At 43.4% G+C, this 27,794-nt stretch overlaps 1 protein-coding gene across 2 annotated transcripts in view; it reads right to left on the bottom strand.

The window, feature by feature from the left end:
* Window positions 1-25,170, bottom strand: part of ENPP2 (ectonucleotide pyrophosphatase/phosphodiesterase 2) — a 96,410-nt gene extending 71,240 nt beyond the window's left edge. Inside the window, exon 1 of one of the 2 annotated variants that reach the window (XM_024572063.4) lies at window positions 24,887-25,170. In XM_024572063.4, the coding sequence (XP_024427831.2) occupies window positions 24,887-25,132 (246 nt within the window). In that variant the 5' untranslated portion in view covers window positions 25,133-25,170. Of the gene's footprint in view, window positions 1-32; window positions 154-24,886 lie in introns of those variants that run through there. The other variant, XM_045181645.2, reaches the window with a different exon arrangement.
* Window positions 25,171-27,794: the final 2,624 nt, after the last annotated feature.

The following is a 27,794-nucleotide window of genomic DNA, read 5'->3' as shown; positions in this document are numbered from 1 at the left end:
CCTGTCCTCCCACTTTCTCCCATCTGACGTGCCTGGAACGTGCCACTCCGGGCCATGACAGAGGGTTCTGGGAAAGGCTTTATGCAGTGTGTTCTCTGCCTCCACTGAATGCACTGCTTTTTGGGGCTCTGAGCTCCGTCTATTAACTACAAGAAATCCCACCTGGGAAGTTGACAGGCTGCTCTGATTTGTCCAAAGCTTGATGTCATCACAGTTGGTTCACGAATCGTAGCTCTGAGCAGAAGAGGCTGGAAACATCACCCTCCTTTTCTCCACCCCCTTATCGGTCCCTCCCCTAACACACAGACTTTCATGTGGTTTCCTCTGCTAACATGAGGGTTTCTTGTGTTGCTGTTACCAGTAACAGCTCATGTTCATTTTCCTTCCCTCACAAAAACATGGTTTTTAAAAAAGAAACCAAATGTATTTTATCCAATAAAAAAGGAACAGAACTGGAAAGGGATTTAGACTAGTTTTAAGCTTTGAAGGTTTACAATGTTGTTATTCAGTGTTGTCAACCTCACGGCTTTATTTAAAAAAAAAAAAAAACAAGGAGAGTTTTATAATTTATAACCCTAATAACTTTCCCTGTCTTTCTCATGTATTTATTTTTCTGGCCTTTTAAGCGACCTGTTCCTAGTGCCACATTCTCAGCTCCTCCTGACTCCTCAAATATTTCTCACGATGAAATCTACCAGGATTGTAACTAACACAAGAGATAGCATTATTTTTCCCCGTGCTGTGAGAGTTTAGAGAAGTAACTTTTATCAAAACACAGGAATGCCAGCTAAGCAGCGGAAAGCCCTCTGCCCTATGAGGAGGGACAAAATAATTTCAGTTTCTGCCTCCTCTTTCCAAAAAAACTGTCAACTTGTTTTTTGGACGGGTTGGGGGTGGGGTGGATAGGGAAGCTGTATTAGTGATTGAATTTAGGAAGGAAATCTCAATGGTGCAAGAACTCAGCATTAAAGAACTACTTCCCTGGTTAATTTCCAGTTAAATTATCATCCAGCCCCTCAAAACTGCGCCCTTTGCAACTATGGTGAGTGTCGAAGTTTCTTTCCTAAGCAATTTGGCAACCAGGAAATTTCTAAAAGAAATCAAGAGGTCTCAATCTGAAAGTTATATAAATTTCGTATGCTTTTACAATTCAAATGAGGGAAGAGATTCAAATGAGGGAAGAAGGCTTGTCCTTGGTTTTTCTCTTGCCAAGCCCGGTGACCGCCATTGGGGCACGGAGCACATGGGTGTACGTAAACAAATACACTACTCACCACACAGCGGAGTGGGGGCTTTGCTCAAATAAAACAGGATAGCACAAAAGCAAGAATTGGTTTATTAGAGTGGGTTGCACAGTAAGCCTGGGCCGCATTATATATTCTAGAATTTAGTAAGAGCTCATTGAGAAAAAGAAAGCACTGGCAAAGTTTAAGTCGCCGTTCTAAAATCCCCTTAGTTGTGCACTCTTGCGAGATGGTAGGCTCATGATTTTTTTTCTATAGAAGTCTCTTTCTTTAGTCTGTGTGCCATACTGAAATGATTTGGAGTCGGGTATTTAGCAAGGCTTATGAAAAATGTTAACCTCATGTAAGATTTCTCTACTACTTATATTAAATTTCAAGATGCAAGACTGTCTTTACAGAGACACATTATGAACCGAAAAGGGAATCCTGTGACTGCATCATACGCCACCACGCTCCAAATGTTCTTAAAAACCTGCCTCCCTGTCTCTGCAACCTCCCCAGCCCTTGCCGGAGTCCGACAGCTTGAGATTCTGTCTGACATTTGATTGTGGAAACTCAGCTTGAGGATAATGAAGTCTTGCCTGGAAAATAAAATTAGACTCAGAAGCTGAACATTGTCTTTTTTTTTGGACATGCAGAGTAGCTGTGCAGGGAGAAAAAGCCGTAAGTGTAATAGCCAAGTTGATCCGTAATTGGCTTCCGTACAGCGCTTGTTACCAATTATCTAAGAGGATTGAGCACAGCCACTATTGCTGTTAACGGTTCTGCCAAAGAGTCTTATCTTCCACCGGGTCATTGTGCGTGTGGAATTCATTAACAGGCACGTCAGCACTCAAGTGCACACACGCACACATGCTCACTATCCAACCAGAATTTTACTACAAGATATCACTATACATTAATTCTCGGGAGGATGACCAAAGTCCCTACCTTGGGCATCAAATCAACTACAAAATACAATTACCTCTCAAAAAAATACGAATACTGCTCATTGTCCAAAAAAAAGAAAAACCAAAAGCCCGATAATGCACAGGTCTAGAAACCCAACTAAAATGACTGAAATATTGTCCAAAATGTTCTATAACAAAACCAAATTAAGAAGTTCACCTACTCTGAGGTTTAAGATCTTGGTATAAGATCATCCACGGTTGGGTCAGCAATCAAGAAAATGTATGAGAAAAACTAAAATTAACTTTCATTGTGGTTTACTAATCCAGCTGTATTTCAGAAAACACTGCCCCCTGGCAGAGGAAACCCCAGAACAATAAACAAATCTGTGACAGTCTCCTGCCATAGAAATCGCTCTGTTGTTCTCAAGCTTTACTGAGCATAAGAACCACGGCGGAGCTTGTATAAAATGTTGACGCCTATGGCCTGTTCCCCAAGATTCTGATTCATGAAGTGAATGGGGTAGGGGCCGGGAAGGGGGAGGTTGGGGCCAGACAAGAACTGGCACAATAGGCTTCTGATGCAAGCAATGTAAGGGCCACATTTAGAGCAACGGAGCATTAGAATAAATTACTCTGTGTTGATTGGTTTATGCCCTAAAGGTGGAATTGCTTGGTCTGATTCATAATGTAATTTTGATATATTATTAATAGCATTTACTACGAATTGGACATTAAAGTTTAGATCTCTTCATGACAAGCCACAGCTGCTCCTCCTTGGGAATCATCTCCAAACTGTGAGCAGCAGAACGGTCTTTTATTTACTTTGCTGGTGGTACAAAGCAGCAGTGTGTGTATTGCTTAATTGCAATACAGTAGTTGCATTTATACAAATGCACAGTCTACCTTTTCATGAAATGGTTCTGTGAATCCTTGTTCCCAAGCTCTGATTAAGGTAAGAGGGCTTGAGGTTAACAGTGAGATCTGAAAGAGATGGAGTTGAGGGTGGTCATTTATGCCTCCTGCAGTAATTACGAAATCTTCATGAACTGATTCAAACTTTATCTGTATCCAGTTTCTCCTGATGCAGGACTAACATGCCTTGATTTGGCTTGAACACCATTCCCAGAATACTTCTAAGACTACGATGTTACACAATTGCTGACCACCTTATTCTCAGTGGTACCAATTAGCAGTAACTACAGCACACACACTGTGTAAGTAAGAAGACAACAGCCACGTGTATTCTTCCTGGTCTACTTTAAAACTTTTTGAGTTAAGTCCTGTTTTTCAATTCTGCTCTGGTGGAGGGCTATAAGAAAATTCAGCACGAAAACACAACAATCTTTTGCCAATCTAAATTGAGCAAAACGTTCTAACAGCTAACAGAGAAAGGAGCCGGCTCAATCGTTCCTGCAACCCAGGACTGCAAATGTGTATAAAGTAGACACCACTAGAGATTCTAAACCACAGATGCAAAGTTCTATGAGTAATCTGTCAGCAGGTGCGGGGGGAGGGGGTGGTCTCCAGTTGAGAAAGAGCATATGACTATTCAAATGCAAACAGGGCTTGTGTATTAGTTATTACATAATTGAGAGCTGAAATCAACACTGTCCCATCTTTCAATAACTGCAATGTATGTGGTAAATTTGTATGCGTTTCATTTGCTCCCATGGAATGTAAGCAGAAGCCCCCATACCAGAACAATCTCAGCTCTCTCAGAATAATCATTCATTGCACGAGTATTCATAGGCCCCTACTATGCACCAAACACTGTTCTGGGCACTGGTATTATGCAGGGAGCTGAACCAAACATAGTTCTCCGTATCACCGAATAGACACAGGAGTACATGGAGAAGGCACAGAATTTAAAAGTTCTGAATTTTTTATTTCTGGAATTTTCAGTTTAATATTTTCAGACCGAGATTGATTGCATGTAACTGAAACTGTACAAAACAAAACCACGAACAAGGGGGACTACTGTGATTAGGACTGATCTAGTCAGCAGGGCCAGAGAGGACTGTGAGCACCGATTGAGCTGTGATGGAAAGGAAGTGGTGCTAACGAGGTGAGAGAGGAGGGAAAGCTTCCGGATAGAGGGCACAGGATGCGCAAGGGCCCTGTGCGGAGTGGACCTCAGCACGCGCTTGCGATGCCACGGCAGCCAGTCTGACTCGTGGAGGGAAAGCAAAAGTCAGCGTGGAATGAAATGAGACTGGAGACGCTAGTAGAGAGGCCAACTCATGGGGGCCACAATGGTCACAGTAGGTGGTATTGTCTTTATCCTAAAAGCCATGGAAAGGCTTAAAGGGGCTTAAGCAGGTGGAAATTTAATCAGATTTTGAAGTGCTAATCTCTGTACTATGTGGATATGAAATGGAGTCAAGAATGGATACAATAGATCAGTTTGGAAACAAGGTCAGTAATCCAGACAAAAGGTCATGATACCTCCCACCGAAAAGGTTATGGTGATAGTGCAGAGCGGGAGACCCAGAAGATTTAGGGTGAAGACTTGCTAATGGATTGAATTGGGTATGGGGGTTGAGGGGCAGGAGGATGTAAAAGTATGACTCCTGAGTTAGTGAATATTCAACCATTCAGATGACCAAATACATACTCATTAAAGTCATTTCTTAAGTTTTAATTGGCTTATAAGAAAGACATGGGTATATATATTTAATATATATACACAGCCATTTGCTAACACTCTAGAATTAAGTAGCTAAAATAAGGGACGGGCTAGTAGCTTTAAAACATTGGTCAGTAGTTTTAAAAATCAACAAAGGAAGTCAACTTAAAATAAAGCTATATTGGCTATACTTTAAGTAAAGCTATATTGGCTATATATTAAATATAGCTAAAGAGCTATATTTAAACACTTTAAATACATTTATTCATGATTGAGTTTCAAGAAGAATTACCACCAGGAAATAACCCAGCCTTGTCCCTAAGTCTACCTTGTTATAAAACATTTTACAACTGAAAACTCAACTTAAGTCTACTTTTTTTCAGCCGCCCTGAAACCTGCCTGCTAAATACCTCAGCTAATGGGAGAAGGCTGGAACCATTTGACAAGACGGCCCATCAGAATGTGTATGAACCTCGTGACAGTTTTCAACTTTGGGTGTATTGTGCACTGTGGGCTGTGGAATACATGAGCACGAGTGGGTGGATATATATGACCAGAGAAAGAAGAATGTTTTACCCGACATTTCAGCACAGGGTGGAAGACTCTCACCCTTCCCCTTCCAGTCTTACACAGGCAGGCTGGGGAGCTGTTCTCAGCTCCACTTGCAGGTGAAGAAGTGCAGGTTCAAAGAGCCCATGACATCTCCAGAGGGGCAGGACAAGTGATTGAGGCAGGACTAGAAACCAGGTGCCCTAAGCCGGCTTAGTCTTCCTTCCACTGCAGTATGATGTCTCTCTATCACACCACACGAGGGCCTCAACTCGACACGTCCGAGACGCAGCTATCTAAACAAGCGCCAGCTTCAAGTCTGCTCCTGGCAACCTTAAAACTGCTTTCTATTCTACCACAGTCCTTTCACCTCGTTTCTAACCAGACACTCTACCTATACTTATTGTACTTATTAATCGCAATGATTGCCATCATTTATCACAGCTTTCTGAGTGCTGTTAGTACCTAAATTATTTTCTTTTTACTTTTAGAATCATCCTTTCATCTTCACGCTGTGAGTGTATATTAGAAGTTCATCTCTTAACTGCTCTTCTTTTGTCCTCTGCCCCCTTCAAATGCCATTTCAGTGAGTCTTCTCTCACCCAACCTGTAACTTATTCCCATTCATCGACCAGAGAGCCCTGCCTAAAATGCAAATCTGATTATTTTTCTCCCACACTCGAAACCTTCCTGTGGCTGCCCATCACAACAGTTCTCAGAGTGTGATTCTTGGACTAGCAGAGTTAGAATCACCAGGAAACTTGTCAGAAATGCAGATTCTTTTCAGACCTACTAAATCGGAAACTCGGGGTGGGCCGGGGTAGAGCCCAGAATCCATGTTTCGAGAAGCCCACCAGGTGACTGCCATGCAAGTCTGAAAATCACTGACCTAGAGAATAAAATCCAAACTGCTTAGCAAAGTACATAGGACTCTAAATCTGAGACTGAGCTCCCTGGATCCAGGTCCCAGCTCTACCAGGTTTAACGGCGAGAACTTACGTAACCCTTCTCCAGCCTAAGACTCAGTTTTCTCATCGGTTTCCAGGTCCTGGGATTCTTAAGGGTATTACAGGAAATAATCCAAGCAAACTGCCCAGCACAGTGCTTGGCACAGAAGAATGCTGAATAAATATTAAGTTTCGTAATTAGAGAAATACTTGCTATTCCTTAAGTTGTGTTCACCCACACCTTCATTCCTTATTACGTGTTGTTTCTCTGGCCTAAAATGCCCTTCTCCACCTAAGCTCCCTGACAAACTCCAACATATTCACGAAGGTCAGGGGCCACCTCTCTGTGCAGTTTCCCACCCCTCTGCCTTTCCCCTTCCCACGCAAAGTAATGGGTTCCTTCACTCTGCTCCTCCCTTGTCTATAATCTCTTTTTAGGCACCTCTATCCCTTGTGATTGTTCAAATGCAGGGACCAGTTACCCTTGCACTCCACAGAGCTTTGCATCTCTCCTTGGAGATAATAGCCAGACAATAAATGTTTAGCGAATGAAGTTACTTGGCATGAAGAAACTTGAATTGGAACTCGAATTCTTGCTCTCTTACTAATTGGCTGTGTCATCTCAAGCCCACATTTCTTCATCTGTAAAGCAGAATTATTGGCTAACTCAGTGGTTTGTAACCCTGGTTTTTAAAGCATTAAAACCCTGTTTTCCGATAAAATCTCAAAATGAATAAGAGCATTTAAATTTGGAGTGGCTCTACTTTAAGTGGGGGTGGGAAGCCTGGACCCCAGCTAACCGGGCCCCTCCCTTCTCCCTAAGGCATGTTAGCAGAAACCTGGAAATTCGAGGAGTGCAATTAGTGAAAAGAAAACAACCGACAACTAAATTAATCCCACTATTTAAATACTCTCCTAAATCCAACCCTTCCGGGTAGTATACCCATCCCAAAATCTGACCCAAATTGCCTCAGGCCAGATCTTTCTTCCATGAGTGATGGTATCCATCACTGTAGTCAAACTCTTCCTGCAAAGCATCCAGGCTCATTTCTGCATCCACACTTATGCTGAATCTCAGCCCTGACGTCATCCTCCTCTTTCCATTGCACTCATCCAAATCTTCATCAGTCCACATCCTTCCTCAAGGCTCAGCATCTTCACGACATTCCCCCTTCAAACTGAGGCACCCACTGCACCAGCCTCAATTCAAGACCCTATAGCTTCTACCCAAGACAGTGGTCTCCTGTCTCTCTAGGCTTCCCTGTTTTATTTGAATGTTTCATGTGTTAACAATAAGGGCATAAATTCCCAGAGAACAGGAGGAAGAAACCACTAGACATAGAGACTAAAAAAGAGCCTGGATTCTAGAACCTGACCAACTGAGGTCTGCTTAAATTCTCTAACGCTCAGATGTCTTTTAACAATTAAAAAAAAAAAGTGGTAGTTCTTATTACCCAGGGTTGATATGAAGACCCAATGACGTAATGCATGTTAAGCAAGTAGCTCAATGCCTGAAACATAAAAACACGCAAATATTAGCCATTATTATACACAAGAGGACAAAGACTGCATCATCCGCTATCATGTTCTCAGCATTCAGTGAAGTGCTGGGCACATAATAGGTGCTTAGTAGTGACATAGGTCCTAGGAAAATTCCTTTTCCTTGTGGTGAAATTATATGTAAATTAAAGTTAGAAATGTTATGAATCATTCTTTCCACATTCTGTCCAACCCCAGGAGAAAATGGGCAGCACTTACTTGGCAAAGGGCACGGTGACCCTGGAGGCAGCTTGGAGAGCACAAGTTCTAACTACAATAATAAGGACCCTCTATTTTGATTGGAAAGCCCCAAGAATTTGAGCTGCAACTCAAGAAACATGTTTGAGCTCAAACCGAAAAGGAAGCTCATGCTTGCCATTGGAACGGCATCTCCACAGGCTGAGTAGCAACATGGTTCCCTCTCGGGGAGGAAGTAAAGCAGCCACTTCTGTGGTTCCCCTGGCCATCAAACGATAGCTACAGACTTTCACAAATTAGAAAAAAACGGGAACTGTTTTCCCCTGATAAAAGGCTTCTATCAGAAACTCACAGCTAACATCACACTTAACAGTGAAAGACTAAATGCTTTTCCCCTAAGATCAGGAACAAGACAAGGATGTCTTCTTTCATCAGCTCTGTTCAATATTGCGTTTCTAGCCAGGGCAATTAGACAAGAAAAACAAATAAAAGGCATTCAAATCAAAAGGAGTAAAACTATCTATATAATTCACAGATGACATGAGCTTGTATATAGAAAATTCTAATGAACATATTTTAAACTATTAAAACTAATGAATAAGTCCAAGAAGGTTGCATAATACAAGATAAATATTTAAAAATCAGTTACAGTTCTATACATTAGCAATGGATGATCTGAAGTGAAATTAAGAAAACAATTGCACTTGCAACAGTCTCAAAAAGTTTTAAATACTTACAGATAGATTTAACAAAAGACGTGTGAAACTGGTACAGTGAAAACAAGGCAGCATCACTGAAATAATTAGATTATAGAGGAACCAAATAAGCGAGAAGACGTTTATGTGCATGGATTGGAAGACATTATTGCTAAGTTGGCAAGAAAGTAAAGGGATGACCCACAGAATGTGAGAAAATATTTACAAACCTTGTATCTGACAAAGGTCTGGTATCCAGCACATACAAAGAGCTCTTGCAACTCAGCAATAGAAAGACACATAACCCAATCTTTTAAATGGTCAAAGGATTGGAATAGACATTTCCCAAAAGAAGACATATAAATGGACAATAAGTACATAAAACGAGGCTCAACATCATTATGCATTAAGGAAATGCAAATGAAAACTACAATGACATACCACTTCACACCCACTAGGATGACTAAAACTAAAGAGATAATAATGAGTGTTGATAAGAATGAGGAAAAATTGTAATCCTCATACATTATTGGTAGGATTGTAAAAGGGTGCCGCCAATTTAGGAAACAGTTTGGCTGTTTCTCAAAATGTACAAATAGAGTTACCGTATGACCCAGCAATTCCAGGAGAACTAAAAACATATGTTCACACAAAACCTGGTACATAAACATTCATAGCAGAGTTATCAACTGATAAATAAACAAAATGAAATATATTCATGCAATAAAATAGCATTCAGCTATAAACAGGAATGAAATGCTGATGCATGCTATAACATGCATGAACAGTGAAAACATCATGCTAAACGAAAGTGGCCAGACATATAGGCCACATGCTATATGATTGCGTTTACATGAAACATCTAGAACAGGCAAATCCAAGAGAAACAACGAGTATTATTGGCTGTCAGATGACATGGGAGTGACTGCTTTGGGGTATGAAGTTTTGTGTGGGGTGATGAGAACATTCTAACATTACATAGTGGCATAACCCTGAGAATGTACTCAAAACTACTGAAATGCACAGCTTAAGAGGGTGGAACTTATGGCTTAAGAGCCATATCTCAAAAGAACTACAGAGGGGGGTGGAGAGAGAGAGAGAGAGAGCACCTAGAACCAGTGAGATTATCCCTGCAGGGAAGCAAATTCCAAAGCATCTGATTTCACAGAAAAGGGACATTAACCTTGATCTTCAGCTCTCAGGTCAGTGCCTTCAAAGCTGTCTCCAGAGTCACCTCAATTGCCCTCCAAACCTAACAATGTACAGAATGAAGCATTTGAGTCATGGTATGGACCTATTTTAACCAGCCCCTGTGTATGATGAAACCCTCCACATGCCTAAAAATAGGGGGCTTCCGGGGACTTCCACAGAGCATGCCGGGCCTCTTCCTGATGCCACTTCCCTTGAGTGTCCTGTTTCACTTTACTTTCAAATCAAATAGCCCAAGAAGCAACCCAGTTCTCACTTACACATCTCAAAGAGTTTGAATCTTAATGGCAACAAACTGCAAGCAGAGTCTGTGGGACAGTTATGGGAACTTAGGAACAATGCCTTGAAACAGCGTGGTTGGACCTTGAAGGCATTGTGCTAAGTGAAATAAGTCAGACCGAGAAAGACAAATATCACATGATCTCACTTGTATGTGGAATCTAAAAACAGCAAGAACAACAAAACCAAGCTCATAGATACAGGAAGCAGATTGCCGGACGCCAGAGGCAGGGGGTGAGTGTGGGTGAAATGGATAAAGTGGGTCAAAACGTACAAACGTCCAGTCATAAAGTAAATTTCACGAGGATGGAATGTGTAGCATGATAATTATAGTTAACCACACTAGTGTTGCGCATTTGAAAGTTGCTAAGAGATCTCAAAGAGATCTTCAAAGTTTTCATCACAAGAAAAAACTTGTAACTGTGTAGTGACGGATGTTAGTTAACTAACGGAGGTGATCGTTTCACTATATATGCAAATACTGAATCATTATGTTGTGCACTTGGAAGGGAATAATGTTATGTGTCAATTATAATTCAATTTAAAACAAGAACAATGCCTTTCATTTGAAGAACACTTCTAAAAAAAAAGCGCACAGTCCTGTGAGTCAGAAGAATGAAGTCTCGCTCAGCTGTCCCACTTTGCAATCAATAAAACTGGAAGGCGCTCATAGGCAAGATCACAGAGCTGAAGTACCTCTGGCAGGAAGATCAAACAGCTCGAGTGACAAATAGGATGAAGGGAAAGGAAAAAAAGCAAGTATCATAATTTATACCATACCTGGCATGGAGCAGACACTCTGTAAGTGGCAGCCAATATTTAGTAACTGCCTGCTCTCTGCCAGCTGACCTGCCAGAGACATTTACATAGATTGCCTTATTTAATCTTCGTAAAACCCTTTACGGCACTGTCATTGTCAACGTGTGAGAAAACAAGCTCGAATACATCAGGCCACTTGTCCGTGTTCAAGTACCTACTAATGGGGGCGGGGGGGGGGGGGGGGGACCGCCTTTTCTCCATGACTTCCCAATGAGGATTACAAAACTGGCAAGATTTCAAAGGAAGGGGAATTTCAACTATTTGCTGGAGAAACTCGAGTCTGTTAAAAGCAGAGAATCCTATAAATGTTTGATAAGTCTTTAATACCTGATAATGTTTCCTAATTCAGAATATATCAGAAGTCACAGATAAACTCTTATTCTAAGCTGACCTTATTTGACCCCAAAAAAGAAGAATTGGCTACTAATTCGAGGAAGTGACCAAAAAGAACAGTGGGCATCACAGCCATGTCATTTCAAAGCTCCTAACGGGTCAAACAGAATGCTTGTCATTGAGACAACTGCCTTGAACTTAGGAAATCTGGAGTTTTACAAACTCACGGACTACTGGATCCATGCAGATTTAGTGAGCACTAACCACATTAGCGAATGCTCATTGACAGCTTAGTCTGGGCCAAGTACCACTTGCTCTCAGGGATTTGGAGGTAGAAAGCATGTTCTAATTGGGAGATCGGGAAGTCAACAGTTTGTTAAATCGCACTGCCGTGAGTTCTACTGTTCATGCGTGTAATGGGTACATGTGGAGGATCCTGCGAACCAGCTCACTCAATCTCTACTCCACCCCTCCCCAGGGGGTCCTCTTGTCTTACAGATGTTTTGCTCTTGGCATTGTCGGTATGCACAAGAGGAGATCTGAGTGTGGAACGGAGACAGGGTCCTTCTTTCCTACTCCTCTTAGTGGTTTCTCTGGGCAAACAGGACTGTGGACGTGGAAGGTTTTCTGCACTATGATTTCCACGTCCATTCTTGAGCATCCTAAGCATCAGCAGATGTCTGTGGAGATGATATAGACGGTAGCTTCTTGACTCCTGTATCAAGGATACGGGGTATGTTCTTGGACTCAGTATTCCAGTGACAGCTAGCTACCATGTACTGTGTTCCATGAACTGATCCAAATCCAGAAATCTCTCAACAGGTTAAAATCAAGAGTTGAAACAGAAATGGAGAGAGAACCAGGTTGATCTGTCTAGGATAACATTCTTGAGAGAGAATACAAGATTCAGTTGTACAAATTTGCACTAGGAGAGTCCAGAATCGACAACAATTCTTCTTGAAGAAACCTGGGGGACTTTGTTGCCTACAAGTTCTATAGGAGCCCACGACTCTAAATGACCTCATTTCATCTTAGGTTCCTTTAATAAACAATCACTGCCCAGATCCATCTGGACTGTGTTCACTCCTGGATGTCTCATTTTAGGACCTCAGTACTGGAGGGCATTGAGAGAGGCATGATCGGAATGATGACGGGCCCATATTACCCAATCCACTCACGGATTCATTCATTTGTCTATTTATTCAACCAGCTTTTGTTGAACACCTAGTATGTTTCAGGCTTTGGGGATGCAAAGTGAACAGAACACATGCTCTGTCCAATGGGCCCCACATTCTAGAGGGACCCACTAGAAGAAATACAATGTCAGGTAGTTGATAAAAGATAAGCAAAACAAAGCAGAGCAAGAGAATAGAGAGAAAAAACTATTTTCAATTGAGCGGCACTGAAGGTGTCTCTGAAGCCATGGCAACGGAACACAAATCTGGATACAGTGAGGGAAGAAGCGGGTGCCTTCAGAAGGAGTAGCAAGTGGAAGGCCCTGAGGAGGGGAAGTGCCGTGTGTGATCAGGGAGGCCAGTGGGGCTGGCGGGGAGTGAGAGGTGGGGAGCGAGCAATAGCAGGTGACAGCGAAGAGGCGATCAGGCCGGCTGGTTCTCGCAGGACCTTGAAGGTCATAGCGGAACCTTAGTGTGTCATTTTGGGCGTGATGAAAGCTACTGGAGGGGTTTGAGCCAGGCAGTGACATAATCTGATTTTGTTTCAAAAGGCTCACTCTGACTGGTGTTTCGAGAAGGGACTCCTGGCCAGGGGCTGGGGAACCTGGGACTGTGCAGCCTGGGTGCCCTGCATGGATGGGGGCAGAGGGCGGGTGTGTTGTCTTCCTTCAATACTCAAAGGGCAATGAGAGACATATGGGTTTGATTACATGTACCTCCTTGGGCAAAACGAAAAGTTACAGAGAAGCATGCTTCATTTCACAATAGGAGGAACTTCCTAGCAATGAGAGCTGCCAGAGTTCTCTGACAGAACAAGAATTCACAGCCACTATTCCAGGAAAGGCTGGGTGCTGCTGGTCAGGAACTCTTAGGAAGTATCAAAATTCAGAGGAAGATTGGCTATACAGCATATAAAGTGCTTTCCAAATCCAGGCATCTGTTCTTTTCCTTTCTTCTTAAAACTGTTAGGGACCTGAGGCCTCTCTCTGTAATGCCCAGCAAAGAGCTACTCAAATTAAATTAAATAACCAGAACTCAGTTTTATTTTTTCAGGAGAAATCAATAGGAAAGGTAAGGATCCTTATACACACCTTGTTCTTACCAGTGCATCTCCTGAAGGAAATATAGGCATAGATATACCAATGTACAGACAGATATATAATTGATGTGTGCAATTCAATTTATGCCAATTAAAGAGAACACCAGTCAGGGCTAGGCTAAGAAAAGGAGAAACACCTTTCACAAAATAATTTGACAGACTTAAGCAAGAGATGAAGTAACATCCTTTTGGGTTGATCTAGAACACAGGCCCAAGACAAGCTGACCTTAGGCTGCCTATCCTGGCCTTCATAGGTCTCTCGTAATCCTTCGTAAACACAGAGCCGCTTAGAAGTTGAAATCCAATAACCTCAGCTTGCCACTAGAGTATTATGCAAGAGAATGCAGAAGTCCTGGCCCTTCTGTTGTCCTGCTAAGCTTCTGTTGCTTTTAGAAGAGATGTTATACAACTTGTTAATTACTAAAATCCTGGGCTGCCAGGCTCAGTTAGAGTCATGGCTTACATGCTCCCTGGCTGTGTGATCTTGGAGTTAGGAAACCACTCTGGAGCTCCAGTTCCTCATGGGTAAAAGGGGAGTCATCCCAGCACCTTCCTCACAGGGTCGTAGTGGGGATTAAATCAAATAGCCCACGTAGTGTTAATTGTTAATAACAACAGCCGCCATCGGCTGAGCACCTGGAATGTGACCGACATCTACAGAAAGGATCTCACTGAACTCCCTCAACAGTCTTGCAAAGTACATACTGCTTTCTCATTTTGAGAGACTCACAGAAGTTTAACTTATTTGCCCAAGTTCACACAAGTTCATTCAAACTCAGGTCTGCCTAACCAGTCCCACTTCCTTTTTTTTTTTTTTTTTTTTGCAAACTTGCCATTTATTTTTTATTTTTTTATTTTTATTTATTTAGTTTTCATTCAGTTAAAATTGTCTGCATTTTCTCCCCTTCCCTCTACCCCACCCCAGCCAGTCCCACCTCCCTCCCCCACCTTTACCCTCCCCCTTGATTTTGTCCTTGTGTCCTTTATAGTAGCTCCTATAGATCCCTCTCCCCACTATCCCCTCCCCACTCCCCTCTGGCTATTGTTACAATGTTCTTAATTTCAATGTCTCTGGTTATATTTTGTTTGCTTTTTTCTTTTGTTGATTATGTTCATTAAAGGTGAGATCATATGGTATTTGTCCCTCACTGCCTGGCTTATTTCACTTAGCATAATGCTCTCCAGTTCCATCCATGCCATTGCAAAGGGTATAAGCTCCTTCTTTCTCTCTGCTGCATAGAATTCCATTGTGTAAATGTACCATAATTTTTTGATCCACTCATTTGCTGATGGGCACTTAGGTTGCTTCCTGTACTAAGGGGGTTTTGCCACAGTCCACACCATCATGGTACATTTAGTTGTATTGCTTTTAAAAGAAAAGTCCTCCCATCTCACATTTGGAGGGCAGTTGAGAGGTTTGTCTCTCATGCCTTTACCGCTCAGAAACAGAACAGATTCTGTGAAGTTTTTCACGCTATACCCACGGACTCTTTCTGCGTCATCTGACCAAGACAGCTGGTTTTGCACGCCTTCAGGTTTGGGGCTGCGTAAGCCTCAGTCACAGATGTATATAGCCTGTGGCCTCATGTGACAAAATATTTTGCAAAAGATGCTGTTTTCTCCTTTTCCCAGTCTTCCCTCCCTTTCTGCAGCTGTTTCCACTTCTTCCTGAGAATTGATTTTAAAATTCTGAAACTCTTTTTTTTTTGCATTTAGGCTCATGTGACCTTACTATTGACAATGACCTAGTCATTTCACCCCAACCACAGCACAGCTGAGGAGATGCCAGGGCTGAGAACAAAGGTCGCACCTGACGGAGCTGCAGCAGTCTTCCTGCATTGATTCCGCCCTCCATATGCACCATATTCTACTAGTGATGATACTAAGCAATGTAAGAGCTACCGTGGGCCGGCAGCCTCCACTCAGTAGACATTTAACAGAAGATTTAGCATTCATTACCGGATTATGCAGCAAATGTTTTACTGAGAACCTATTGTGTTCCAGGCACTGTTTTAGGCCCAAAAGAAACCAGCAACTAGAGCAAGAACCCAAATACCTGTTTGTGGAGCTTACATTTTACTGAATGGAAAAGACACAGAATATATAACATATCAATTAGTGATAAGAGCTATGAAGGAAGAATACATACAGAGGTCAGAATAATGAGAGAATGCAATTAGCTCTTGAATCACACAGGTAAGTTGGGATAATTCTATTTAAAAGAAGTTGAATAACTTGCCCAAAGTCACCCACTCAGTGTCAAAACAGAGATTTGCCATATTCTGATAATAACATTAATAAATACAGCAACAATGATTAAAATAATTATCATCTTAGGATAATTGTATAATTGCATGAAGTACTTATCAAATCCCGTCTTATAAGTAGAGGAACCAAGACTCAGAAAGATGAAATAATGTGCTTCAGGCTACAGGGCAAGTGGCGGGGAAAGGACTTAAACTGAGACCCAGTGGTTCCGCGTCTCCGATCTTTCCACCACCTCTTGCCTCTGCTGTTTAGTTGATTAGATGGGAAATTCTTCTTACTAAACTGAAAGTTCCTCCAAGACAGGAACTGCATCGTCTCCTGCAAGTTCTATAATATCTGTCTTAGAAAGTGGTTAACTTTTTGTATCTGGACCAGCTACCTTCCACAGACAGACAGAAACCTAAATGCCCAAGAGAGATAGCTGTCCAGTATGCTCAGACCTTCTTTACTTCCCGTGGCGATGGTTTGCAGTATGTAACTAGCAATGAGGGCGATATTACCCTTGAACCCCAGAGCGCCGAATGACTCCAAGTTCAGGATGCTATGGCAACCTGCTAGTATTAGCCTAACCTCCCTAAAACACCCGCCTTTCCACAAGGACTTGGTACCTGGACAGACTTATTTGCCTCTTTATTAAACTCACGTTTGTCTAAGAATGAAAGGAACAACCAAGTCGGACTGCACATGCCCTGCATTTTAATCAAGGTCATAATCCGCGGGAGTGAAGCGGGCATTGTGATGAATCTGCAGAGCGGGCGGACTCTTACTGCAGCACCCGCCCCGGCCTGACAACGCTTTTCTCAGCACTCCTCAGCTGGGACGCTCACAGCTGCACTTTGCATGTACAAGCACAGCCTGGCTAACCCATAATAAATTATCAGAACGGCTGAATGGTTTTTCTCCTTATTGTTGCTCACATTAAGTACAACACAGCTAAATGGAAACACTTTGAGAGCAAGTACATACATATATATATTGGTTAATACTCAGTGAAAAGTAGATAGGTCTTAGAGTCAGGCAAATCTAGGCTCAAACTTCAGTCCTACCACTTACTACTTGGCTGAGTCTGGAAACTGTGACTCGGACTTCTCACTTCTCGGCTCAGAGGACTTCCCTGATCACACTACCTCCCCACCCCAGGGCACTCTCTCTCTCTCCTCCCTCTTGTCTTGCCACACTTATCCCTAACTCCTGCCATGTGGGCCTTTCCCGCTGGACTGTAAGCTCCATGGGGTTAAAGACCAAGTCTACATCCCTTCCCATTTACCTCCGTGCCTAGCACAGTGCCTAGCACGTGGGGACACTCAATTAATAGTGGTTGAGTAAATTAACAAAGGAAGAGAATGGCAAAGAAAGAGGAAAGAAAATGTAGCCAGTGTCCAGGACTGAGGCAGAGGAGAAATGGGATCAGTCACTGCCCTGGAACTTTACTCTCCGTGAAACCTGCAGCAAGGTTGCTGGGGCTTGCTCCCTCCACCCCTCCCCAGCCTGGCCCAAGTTCTCAAGAATTCTTTAGACCCCAAAATAGTGCTAAGCACCAAGCCTAGGAAAATAATGCCACTTTCTGGATTCCAAGACATGCTGGAAAAATTATAAGGTCCTGTTGATGATGCCCGTACACATTCATGCCGCTTCACTTTTAGCAAAGCCCAGTGTCTCGGGCACCACACTGACTAGTCATTGAATTGTTTGTTACAAGGGTGAACATTTTTCTAGTCTTTTCAAGCCTTCCATTCCCATATCTCTCAGGGAACAAATTTACCTCCCCATCTTCTCCAAAGATCAAAGCTATTGTAATATGCACTACATACAGATTTTATTCCAAAATATGCTTTGGAGGGTGGGGAATCCTGGTAAAAAACTAATCCCCCCACACCTTGTTTTGTGCCTAAGGATCAAATTATAGATTGAGGTGTTGCTGAGGAAAATCGCTTGTCTTATGTTATTAAGGAAGGTCATTCTCTGGCAGCCTGACTACATTTGCAGTCAGTTTGGAGCCACTGGGGGTGGATATTAGAACTATAAATATCAGCAGTAACAGTAATAAGAGGTTTAGGGTCCAGCAAAGACTGGATGAACGTCCTGTAACATCTCACAACACGCCTTCCCGAAGCAAACGTAGCCTGCCAAGGACTAAAAGGCATGCTCAGGCCAAAGGCATCTCTTACAAAGGAGCTGGAAAAGCATCTTTAGTAGCTATTCTCTGCCAAGCAGGGGCCACTGCGCTCTGGGAGCTTCCTTGTAGAATTGTTCTGTTGCCCAACCACGGTCGAGACTCCCAACCTTTCCAAACTCTTTACTTTGTCCCTACTTTGGAATAATACTCTTGAAATAAAAACAATTGTGGACCACTCTCATCTGTAACCTACAGGGTAGAAACAGGCCCAGAGAAACGGAGTAATTTAACTGGGACTTCAAGAGTGTGGCCCCAGAGCCCCAGTGCTAAACCAATACACTGTCCAGTCCTCCTTGTCTTTGAGATGGACATTTTTAATAAAAATTACAAATCCGTTTCCCCATTGTTAAGCCCATTTAAGACAAATGCAACTGGCAATCAGCCTCTGGATCAGCTATAGTAAGAGCAGAAGTTGGGGAAGTCAACAGACCTTGGTTCGAATTCTAAGAACTATGAGACCTTGCCCAGTTAAACTTCTTCAGACCTTCATCTTTTATTCTAAAAGTGGGATTGACAGTGACTCCTTCGAGGGTGGTTTTAAGTGGGTATAGGCAAACTTTTTCTGTAAAAGGCCAGATGATAAATATTTTAGGTCTTGAGGGCCATACACAAGTACTGTATCACAACTACTCAGTTCGCTATTGTAGCGTGAAAGCAGCCACACATGGGGGTGGCTGTGTTCCAATAAAACTTAATTAAAAAAAAAAAAAGTAGTGACCCGATTTGACCTGCAGGCTGTAGTTTGCCAACTCCTGGTTTTGAAGATTACATGAGATAATGTATATGCTTTGCGTGATCCCTGGGATTCAAGTCATCAAAAATGGTAGTTTAATTATGGTGTCAGCATGAGATGGTCTGAAACCTCTGGTAAATGTATAATTTTCATAGACTTTTGAAAAATTATCAATACTTTACCCCCAATATAACCTGTAGGTAGGGTTGCAGGAGACATTACTTTTTTTTTTTTTAGTGTTTTTAATGTTTGGGACACATTTATGCTAAATAATTATTCATAGTTTATTTGAAACTGAAATTGAACTGAAATATTCAGTTGTTGTTATTATTGTCTATTTTGTTGTCTTTGTTTTATTTTTTTCAAAATCTGACAACCCCGCCTATAGACCCCCATGGTTCCATAATTTGGGAACCATTGATTTTATTTATAACAAGAGTAACCAAACACAAGCAACATTTTGTTCTTTCAGAGAGAAAAGGTTACATTCTTATGGAATTATCCCCAAGGTTCAAAACTAATAAGTCCCCTGGGTAGAAGCCACTAAAACACTAGGAGACATTCAGTGCTCTACACTCCCAGGTGCCAAGAACAAGCTCAGGTCACCCAAGGAAAAAGCGCAATAATCTTGCATTTATTCCTGCTGATTAAAGTCAAGCAGCTTCCTGGAAAATGCGAGGTGCCCCTCATGTCACTATGTTGGATTAACATCTGAGTAGCATTAATGACGGAAAAACTCTATTCTATCCAACATGTCCGAAGTCTTGCAGTTAGATTAGTCAGTAGTCAAGCTGTGTACTGAGAAAGGCCGTGTTGTTAGTAAACGAAGCTTCTGAGTGGAGAAGAAAATACCTGCACATACACACAGGTGCCCGAATTCCCAATGAATATTTGACAGAGAAGGCGTGGATGGAGTCGGTGCCTTCGGGCAGCAGGTATCTTCCAACAAGTAGGATTATAAAGTCATTTTTAGGGGAGTTTCGGGGGGAAAAAGAGCTCAGCACACCACAATGCAGGTCTTTTCGAACATTAAAGAAGGAAGATGATGGGTGCTGTGTCCATGAAGGTGAAAGGCATTGTGTTCTAATTAATTGAAATAGTACAGTATAGTATCAAAAGGCCCATGTTTGAGGGTCAGCTCTACCACGTCCTAGCTGTGCAACCGTGAATAATTCACTTAGTCTGCCTGAGCCTCCACTCCACTCCCGAGTCCTAAAACAGAGCTATGAGAAGTCCCATCTCTTCTGCCTGGGTCCGGGTCGAAGGAGATAACGGATGTGAAAATGCCTGGCTGACTGAGACACGGCCATGCACTGTCATCCCTCATTCCAGGAACAACGGCAAAATCTCTGCTGATTGAAGAGCAAAATAATGTTGTGTGGCATGTTGCCAGCTGAAACCAGGCTAAAGGGATTATGCTTTCGTGAAATCTGTATTAATTTGCTAGGGCTGCCATAGCAAAATAGCACCAACAATGTGACTTACACAACAAAAATTGATTGTCTCGCGGTGCTGGAGACTAGAAGACCAAAACCAAGGTTTGGCAGGACAGGTTCCCTCTGAGGGCTGTAAGGGAAGGGTCTGTCCCAGGCCTCTCCTCTGGGCTTGCAGGTGCTATCTGTTGCCTGTGTCGCTTCACATCATCTTTCCCGTGTGAGTCTCTGTGTCAAATTTCCTCTTTTACAAGGACACATGTCATATTGGACGAGGGCCCACCCCAATGACCTCACTTTACTTTGTTTACCTCTGTGAAGATTCTGTGGTTAATTCTATGTGTTGGTCGGACTGGGCTAGGGGATGTGCAAAACATTTCTGACTGTGTCTGTGAGGGGGATTCTGGAAGAGATTAGCATTTGAATAAATTGAGTGAAGAAGAAGCCCCTCCCAGGTGACCGGGCATCATCCAGGTCACTGAGGGCCCAGATAGCACAGAAAGGCAGAGGAGGGCTGAGTTTGCTCTTTCCACCTGAGCTGGGACTGACACCGCCAGCTCCTGTAATTCTCTGGACTTGCACTATATCACACCACCAGTTTTTCTAGCTCTCCAGCTTGTAGATGACAGATCATGGGACTTCTCAGACTCTGTGAGCTAATTTCTGTTCTCTCTCTCTCTCTCTCTCTCTCAATCTCTCTCTGCCACTCATCCTCCCTTCTCCTCTCCCTATCTCTCACTGCCTGTCACCCCCCTCTCTCTCATGAACCCATACCCAATAATTTGCAATTGACTTTTAGGACCCATGCACAATACATTTTATATCTATCTCTGCACACTTCTCCCAAAATACAAAGTCAAAATAGACTACAACGTATTGATAGCTTTGGACTCCTAATAATTATGCCTGTTCTCTGAGCAAATGTGACCAGTGTGCTATGTGTCCATGGATGTCAATGATATTTCATTATTTTTTAATTTAATTTTTACTGTATTTTTCCACTACCATTAGATGTCAATGACATCTAATAAAATCAGAATGAAGAGAGAGCCCCACAGCATACTGTCAAAGACATCCATCTGTTCATCTACCTGTTAGGCGTCTCCCCTTTAATAAACACATTCAACCAGTCGCAAGATCTAGGCCCTTCCTGAAATCAAGATTCTTAATTGATTAATGTGAATTGAGTATAACCATGTTTCAGGTGCTTTCCTACACTTTATTTTAGTTAAAGTTCCCAACACCCATTATCCCTTTTTAATAGATGATAAAACTATCCCTCAGAGAGAACATAAACTTACAACCAGTAAATGCCAGAGCAAGGACATGAGCTCAGATCCTGTGACTCCAAGTTCATGGTCAATACCACACATTACACAGGGATCTTCTTAAAAGAGAAAAATATACATAATTGGATTTATGCTGGCTCCTATCAATCACCATCTACTCTCCCAAATATTTGTTAAATTAATTAACCCTTTGATTCGATATTAGTAACCTGAGGCTTATGGCAACTCAAGCAAGGGGATCCAAAGAAGACTTTGACCTTGGTCAAAGTATGAACCTCCCTGAAAGTTGTGAAAAGCGCCATGTATTGCATATCATGAATTTTTCCCTGAAATTAATGTATATCTAAATCTAAAAAAAAACATGGCTTCAAACAGGAACAACCTGCCATTTAAACAACTCTCTATTGCACTTAATCATCATTCACCTCAGTGTCTTACAGTTTCGGCATGTACATTTCCCTCTTTAGAAAATCAGAACTGGATTCTCTCATCTCCAGTCTCTCAAAGCCTCTCCCAAAGCCTCCATCATTCTCTGGAAGCCCTTTGAAATCTCACTGCTTGTTCCTTCAGAGGGCCCTGGACACCTTCTTTAATATCAACAGATAGCAGCCTCTGCCTTTGATAAGAGCTTATCAAAAGGCTGTCTTAGAAGCCAATCTTTCTTGACCTTCAGGCCTCTTCCCATGCCAGGTTGCAGTCTGGAAAAGATGCCTTTGCCTTCACAAAGCCAAAGCAAAATTGCAAAAAGCCTTTCATGCAGCTTTTCCCGGTCTTTAGCAAGGTTAGGATAGTTGCAGGTAGCAATAGGAGAAACTCACCAGTGGAGACCTGAAATGGACAGGGAGCTGGCAAACACAGAGACTTAGAACATTTTCTCAAATACCTAGGACGTGTAAGCCTTTCCTTTGTTAAATAGGTGGAAGGCTTTGCCTTTTCCCGTTAATCATGGTTGATCTTCATTCTTCTTTTTTAACCGTACTGTATTATAGATGACAATTTCCAGATACACTTGTGTATTATTGCCACCCTATTCAATGCCCGAACATAAGAGACACTGACAAGAAGTGCACAAGAATGTACAAGACTTCACTGAGCATCCCAGTTGGGTCCAGGTTCCAAGGATGGTAAGACAGAAAGAGCTGATTCCTGCTGTTGAGCTTACAGACCAGTGTAGGACAGACATGGAAATAGATGGTTGCAATGAAGACTGGTAAATGCTCTCAGAGAAGGGATAAAGGAAGTTCTGGAAGACAGGGAGCAGATGGCCTGGGTTGTCTCCAAGAGAAAACGGCTCTCAGCTGAGTCTTTAGGGAAAAATAAAGCTAGACACAGACCTAAGAGAAGAATGAGGAGGACAGTCGTGTTTAGTAAATAGCTTAATATGCCTAAACCTGCACAAAATGGGCATAACATTAAAATGTGCACAGAAGATGGGGAGAGAGTGAATGATAAGAGATGAGATTGAAGAGGAAAGTAAAAGGCAATAACCTGTATACACCAACATTATTCTCAACAGGAAAAATACATGAATCCACTGAAGACCTTTCAAAAAAGATCCACATGACCACATGGCACTTTAGAAAGGCCATTTAACACAATACGGCAATAAGAGTGGGGGCTGGGGGTGGGCAGCACTGGCTCCAAATGGGAAGTTAGGACCAGAATAGAATTTAGGGTGGTACCGACTTCACCTAAAACAGTAGCAGGAGAGATGGAGACACAGGATGCATGAATGCATTAAGCAGGTAGAGTAGCTAGGACTTGATGACTGATGAGGTGTCACAAGTGAAAGAGAAGACGTGACCTAAGATGACTCTGATGTCTGGCTTGAACGACCAGCTTGGGAGAAGGAGGGAGAAGACACATTTCAGTTTTGAATACGGTGACTTTCAGGTGCTCCACGGGACGTCCAAGAGGAAATGCTGTGTGTAAGAGGGTGATACCTAGGAGAAAAACACGATAGGCTACAGACTGGTATGTGGGGTTGAAGCCAAGGGAGTGGATGAGATTTTCTAGGGAGGCTACAGGTTGAAAAGGAAGGAAAGTCAAGGAAGAATGGGACATTGACACACCGAAGTCCTTTAAAGGCATTAAATAGGTCAGAGGGAAACCAGAGAATCACAGTGCCACAGAATCCGGGACAGAGGAGAAACGATGGTGAGGGGTGATCAGCAGTTCAAAATGCCGAGGAGAAGACGAGGGGGAGAGTTTGGCTATCAGGAGGCCTTGGCTGGCCCTGGCCAAGGTGTGGAGCCAAGGCAGATGCCAGTTAACTGGGTGGAGTACCAGGGAAGTGGGGACATGGAAATAGCAAATGTCAGTCTTTCAAAAAATTCAGTGGAAAAGAGGAGATGGCAGCTGGAGGGGAAGAGCAGAAGCTCGGAAAACATCTGATGAATGGAAATGTGGGAAACCTCCTATCCTCTGTGGACCCCGGTGTGTGATGAACACATAAACAAACACCAGAGCCCGTTTCTCTCTTGTTCTGCTGAGCCTTAGAAGGGCTTTTGTTTTCATTGCCCTTATCAGTGAGAGCCAGCTCTGGGCTTAACCTGTTAAAATGAAACCAGAGTGTGGCAGGGCAGCCATCCCGGAAACCCTTTGACCCCCCACTTGCACCTGAACACAGGAGGTGCCCACTGCCCTTTCCGACCCTCCCCACCTGCTCTGTTTGCCCTGGGAGATTTCCAAGTCCAGATCAAAAGCCCTCCTACTCAGCTGAGACCCCAGGCCCCTTCAACGCTTATCCAAAATTAGCCGGGCCCATTGGAAAGGCTTGTTCAAATAGTTCAGTACAAAAGGCCAAGAGACTGGCTGCGCAGCTCTATGCACGCGAATCGCCGTCTTTCCTTTGTGGAGCCCCCATGGGGACCCTGCCGCGCCGAAAGGGCTCCCTCCATCTACAAGATGATTCTATTTCCTTTGCATCCCAGGGAACTTCACCGAAACAGATGGCTTTTTAAAAAATCCTTCTTGCAAAAAGCCCTTGTCCGACAGGTAATAAACAAAACGGCTCGCGGCGCCGGGGGAAGAGAGTTCACAGCACTGTGTAACTGGCTGTGCCCACGTGGACTCCCACTTGCCATAGGTTCGAGACTCGTCCACGGCCCCTCTCTGCAAGTTCTAGCGTCTCGTTTTCCAGAAACGAGATAGAGATTTACAAACCCAAACGTGCGCCGGCAGCGGAAACTCGGAATGAGTGAAGCTCTCTGCACGTTGCGCTCCTGGAAACTGCCGCAGCTGAGTGCACAGAAACGCAGCCCATCGGGGACCGGCTTCCTGAAAATCTGGAGGCCCCTTGCAAGGCTGCTGGGCTGACAGAACAGCAGCTTGGACCCGGGAGCTCAAGCAATGGAGGACGGGAAGAGAGAGGCGCCTACCGTACCGGATCGGCGCGGCGGGTCATGCTGCGGGCGTCTGGGAGCCTAATCCGGCCCCGGAGCGGCGGACGCGGCCTTGCGGCGGGCCTGCGGACCTGTGAGCTCTGCCCCGGCAAAGCTGCCCCAGGCTGCTCTTGTTTGCACTGAGCCGTTTGCTTTTGGGAGTTCTCCAATGCAGATGTAGTCAGGGGGCCGCTGTCCCGGGGGACAATGATTCCATTGGAAGCTGGCCTTTGACAAGACTCACACATGACCTTTGACGAAAATGGCTTTGGGGAAGGAAAGTGTCCCGAGGCTAAAGACAGGGCGCGCAGCGCAGCGGCCCACATTTCCATCCCCAACGGTGCCAAGTTAATTTTTCAATTCTCAGTCTTTCAGGGAGAGTCTCTGGGAGATTTGCTTTGCCATTTCTCCCTTATTCTGTAGGATTCTTTCCCTGTTTCCGAAAGGATTTTGCTGCAGAAGTGTCCTGCTGTGTTGTTGATGAGTTCCCGGAATTAGCATTTCCAGGTTAAACCCGGGCAGGCCTATAGTATATAAATTCCTCTAACAGGCTCAGAAATAATACCACCATTTATTATTTTTTCCCTAGAACATGCTACAGTTTACAAACGGCTTTTCACAGTCATGCTGTTATTCGGCTGCCCGGACAATGCCAGGAGGCTCTGCTGTTACTGCCATTTTACAACATAAACAAACAGAAGCTCCAGAAAAATAAGACATTTGCCCAATCACCCACCCAGACAGTGAAATCTGGGTCATCTCCATCCCGTCCACATGCACAAGCCACCCACCTCCCTGCTGAGTGGCCGGCTGCCCTAACAATTATAACTCAACTTCATTACAGCAGAACATAGAATTATAATGCATAATATAAAGCAAGAGTAGCTATAATTATTTTAATTTTTTGAGTTAGGAAAGCGATCCTTAGAAGTTGTTTTCCTATAAGAGCTGTTGTGGTTATTGATACCCACAGATATCTTGAATTTATTGATTACTTTTTTATTTTATTTTATTTTTTTTACTGTCTAAATTTTTCTCTTCACCAGCTGCTGAAAGGATGCTATGGGAACCAGACTGGCCACTCAGAGATGTGGCTACGAGCCAGGGGTTCCTGAGGCTGCTCCCAGAGTCCATCCCTAGCCACCCTCCAAGCCTTCCCCCCTTTTTTTCCTGGGTCCTTCCAGATAGTGAGTGCTAAAGGAAAGGGAATGGGGTCGGGGGATGGGAAAGAGAGCCCTGAACTGGAGTCAGCAACCCAGAATTTTAGTGTGATGAGGACAGCTCTGAGGGAGGTCTGCAGAGTCGCCGAAGGGGCCACCCAGCATGTCAGGTGGTATCCCTTTCGGTTTGTTTTCAGCTTAGAGAAAAGGGACGGGGGTGATACTCACCCTCAGTTTGGGAGAACTAAAAGTCTGCCAGGAGGAGAAGGACATCACCAACCCAGACAACACTGTGCACAAAAGTTGTCCTGGGGCCTTGGGCAGCCTGAAAAGAGTCCTTGCAGGTGAGAGCACAGGGCGTGGGAGGCTGCGGCCAGACCGGAGGGCGTGGGCTTGGTTCTGACCAGCCTCCTCTGTCACTCAGGGAATATGGACTTCATCCCCCAGTACCCAGAGGGTTAATGTAACTGTTAATATAGTATCAGCTCACAAGAAAATGATGCAGGAGTCACATGTCATTCTACAAATATATATATTTATATTTATATACAACTATAAATATAAGTTTGTATATATGCTTGTATATATATACAAATATGGCTGATATATAAATATATCACCATAGGTTGACATATAAATATATATACACACAAATATATATATATATATTTATATATCAACCCAGGGTGGTGGTAAGGCACATTAGTTTCATCAGACTGGTGCAATTTATTTGTCTTCCTAGCTATAAAAATGTGAGCAATACGTTTAACCTCATTAAGCCTCAGTTTCCTCATCAGTAAAATGGGGCTTATGGACTATGCTGTGAGGATTAAGTGAAATTCTTTAGGTAAAACCCTTTGCCTTTCCTCTGACACACCGTAGTACTCGGTCAAAGGTAGCTATTATGTGTTATAATCATTTAATGTGTGCGGTGCCTACCATGGAGTAACAAGGAACTCCTTCTTTTTCTCCAGTTTTCTCACTCCCTTCTTCCTACCATACTTCTGGCTTTTGAGTCATTACAGTCTGTCCTTGGCTCCTTTCCACTTGTTACCGTCCAGCTCCTTCACGACATTACTTCCTTTATGTCCCTGTCTAGACTTTCACATCCGTTTCGATCCTTCTCCCCTTCCACCTCAGTTTGTTCATTTCCTGCCCTACCACTGCCATGGCCACCTGCAAGACCCCCCACCCGAGAGGTAGTTATCTGCTAGAGCCACACACTATCACACAGCCGCGTGCACCGTCACCACCATTTACGTATGGTCTGCAGCCTTGGCTGGGTGCCCGGCACCACTGTATTCTGTACAAGTGTCCCTGGTCAGCCCACTCTGCAGTACACAAAGTCACTGTTCCTCCGCCTTCAGAACACGAAGCCCACTCCCTGCTGGCTTTCTTTCAGCAAACAGCCTCTCCTTCCCCGGAGAAAAGCTCAGCGGCCATCGGAAGGGAACTCTGCATCTGCCCCCACAGGAAAACTCACCTCCAGTCTCAATCCCTTTCCCCCTCCTCAGAGGGGCCCCTCCTTCTGTGTGCTATGGAATCCCTCTCATTATTTTCATCTAGAACGTTTTCAGCAACCATCCTCCTAGCTTTCAATGTCTTCTCTACTGATCTCATTAGTTCATTTACTCAGGTAACATTTATAAAACAACTGTATACAATCAGCATCTTTGATTCTAGGCAGGAAAGGATAAATATAGCACCACAACCTGTAAACACATTCAAGTCTCCCATATAACGAACTACG

This window comes from Desmodus rotundus, chromosome 8 (genome assembly GCF_022682495.2).
Source record: "Desmodus rotundus isolate HL8 chromosome 8, HLdesRot8A.1, whole genome shotgun sequence".
NCBI classification, from domain to species: domain Eukaryota; kingdom Metazoa; phylum Chordata; class Mammalia; order Chiroptera; family Phyllostomidae; genus Desmodus; species Desmodus rotundus.
Note: the sequence above shows the minus strand (reverse complement) of the source record. Positions and strands in the feature narration are given on the sequence as shown.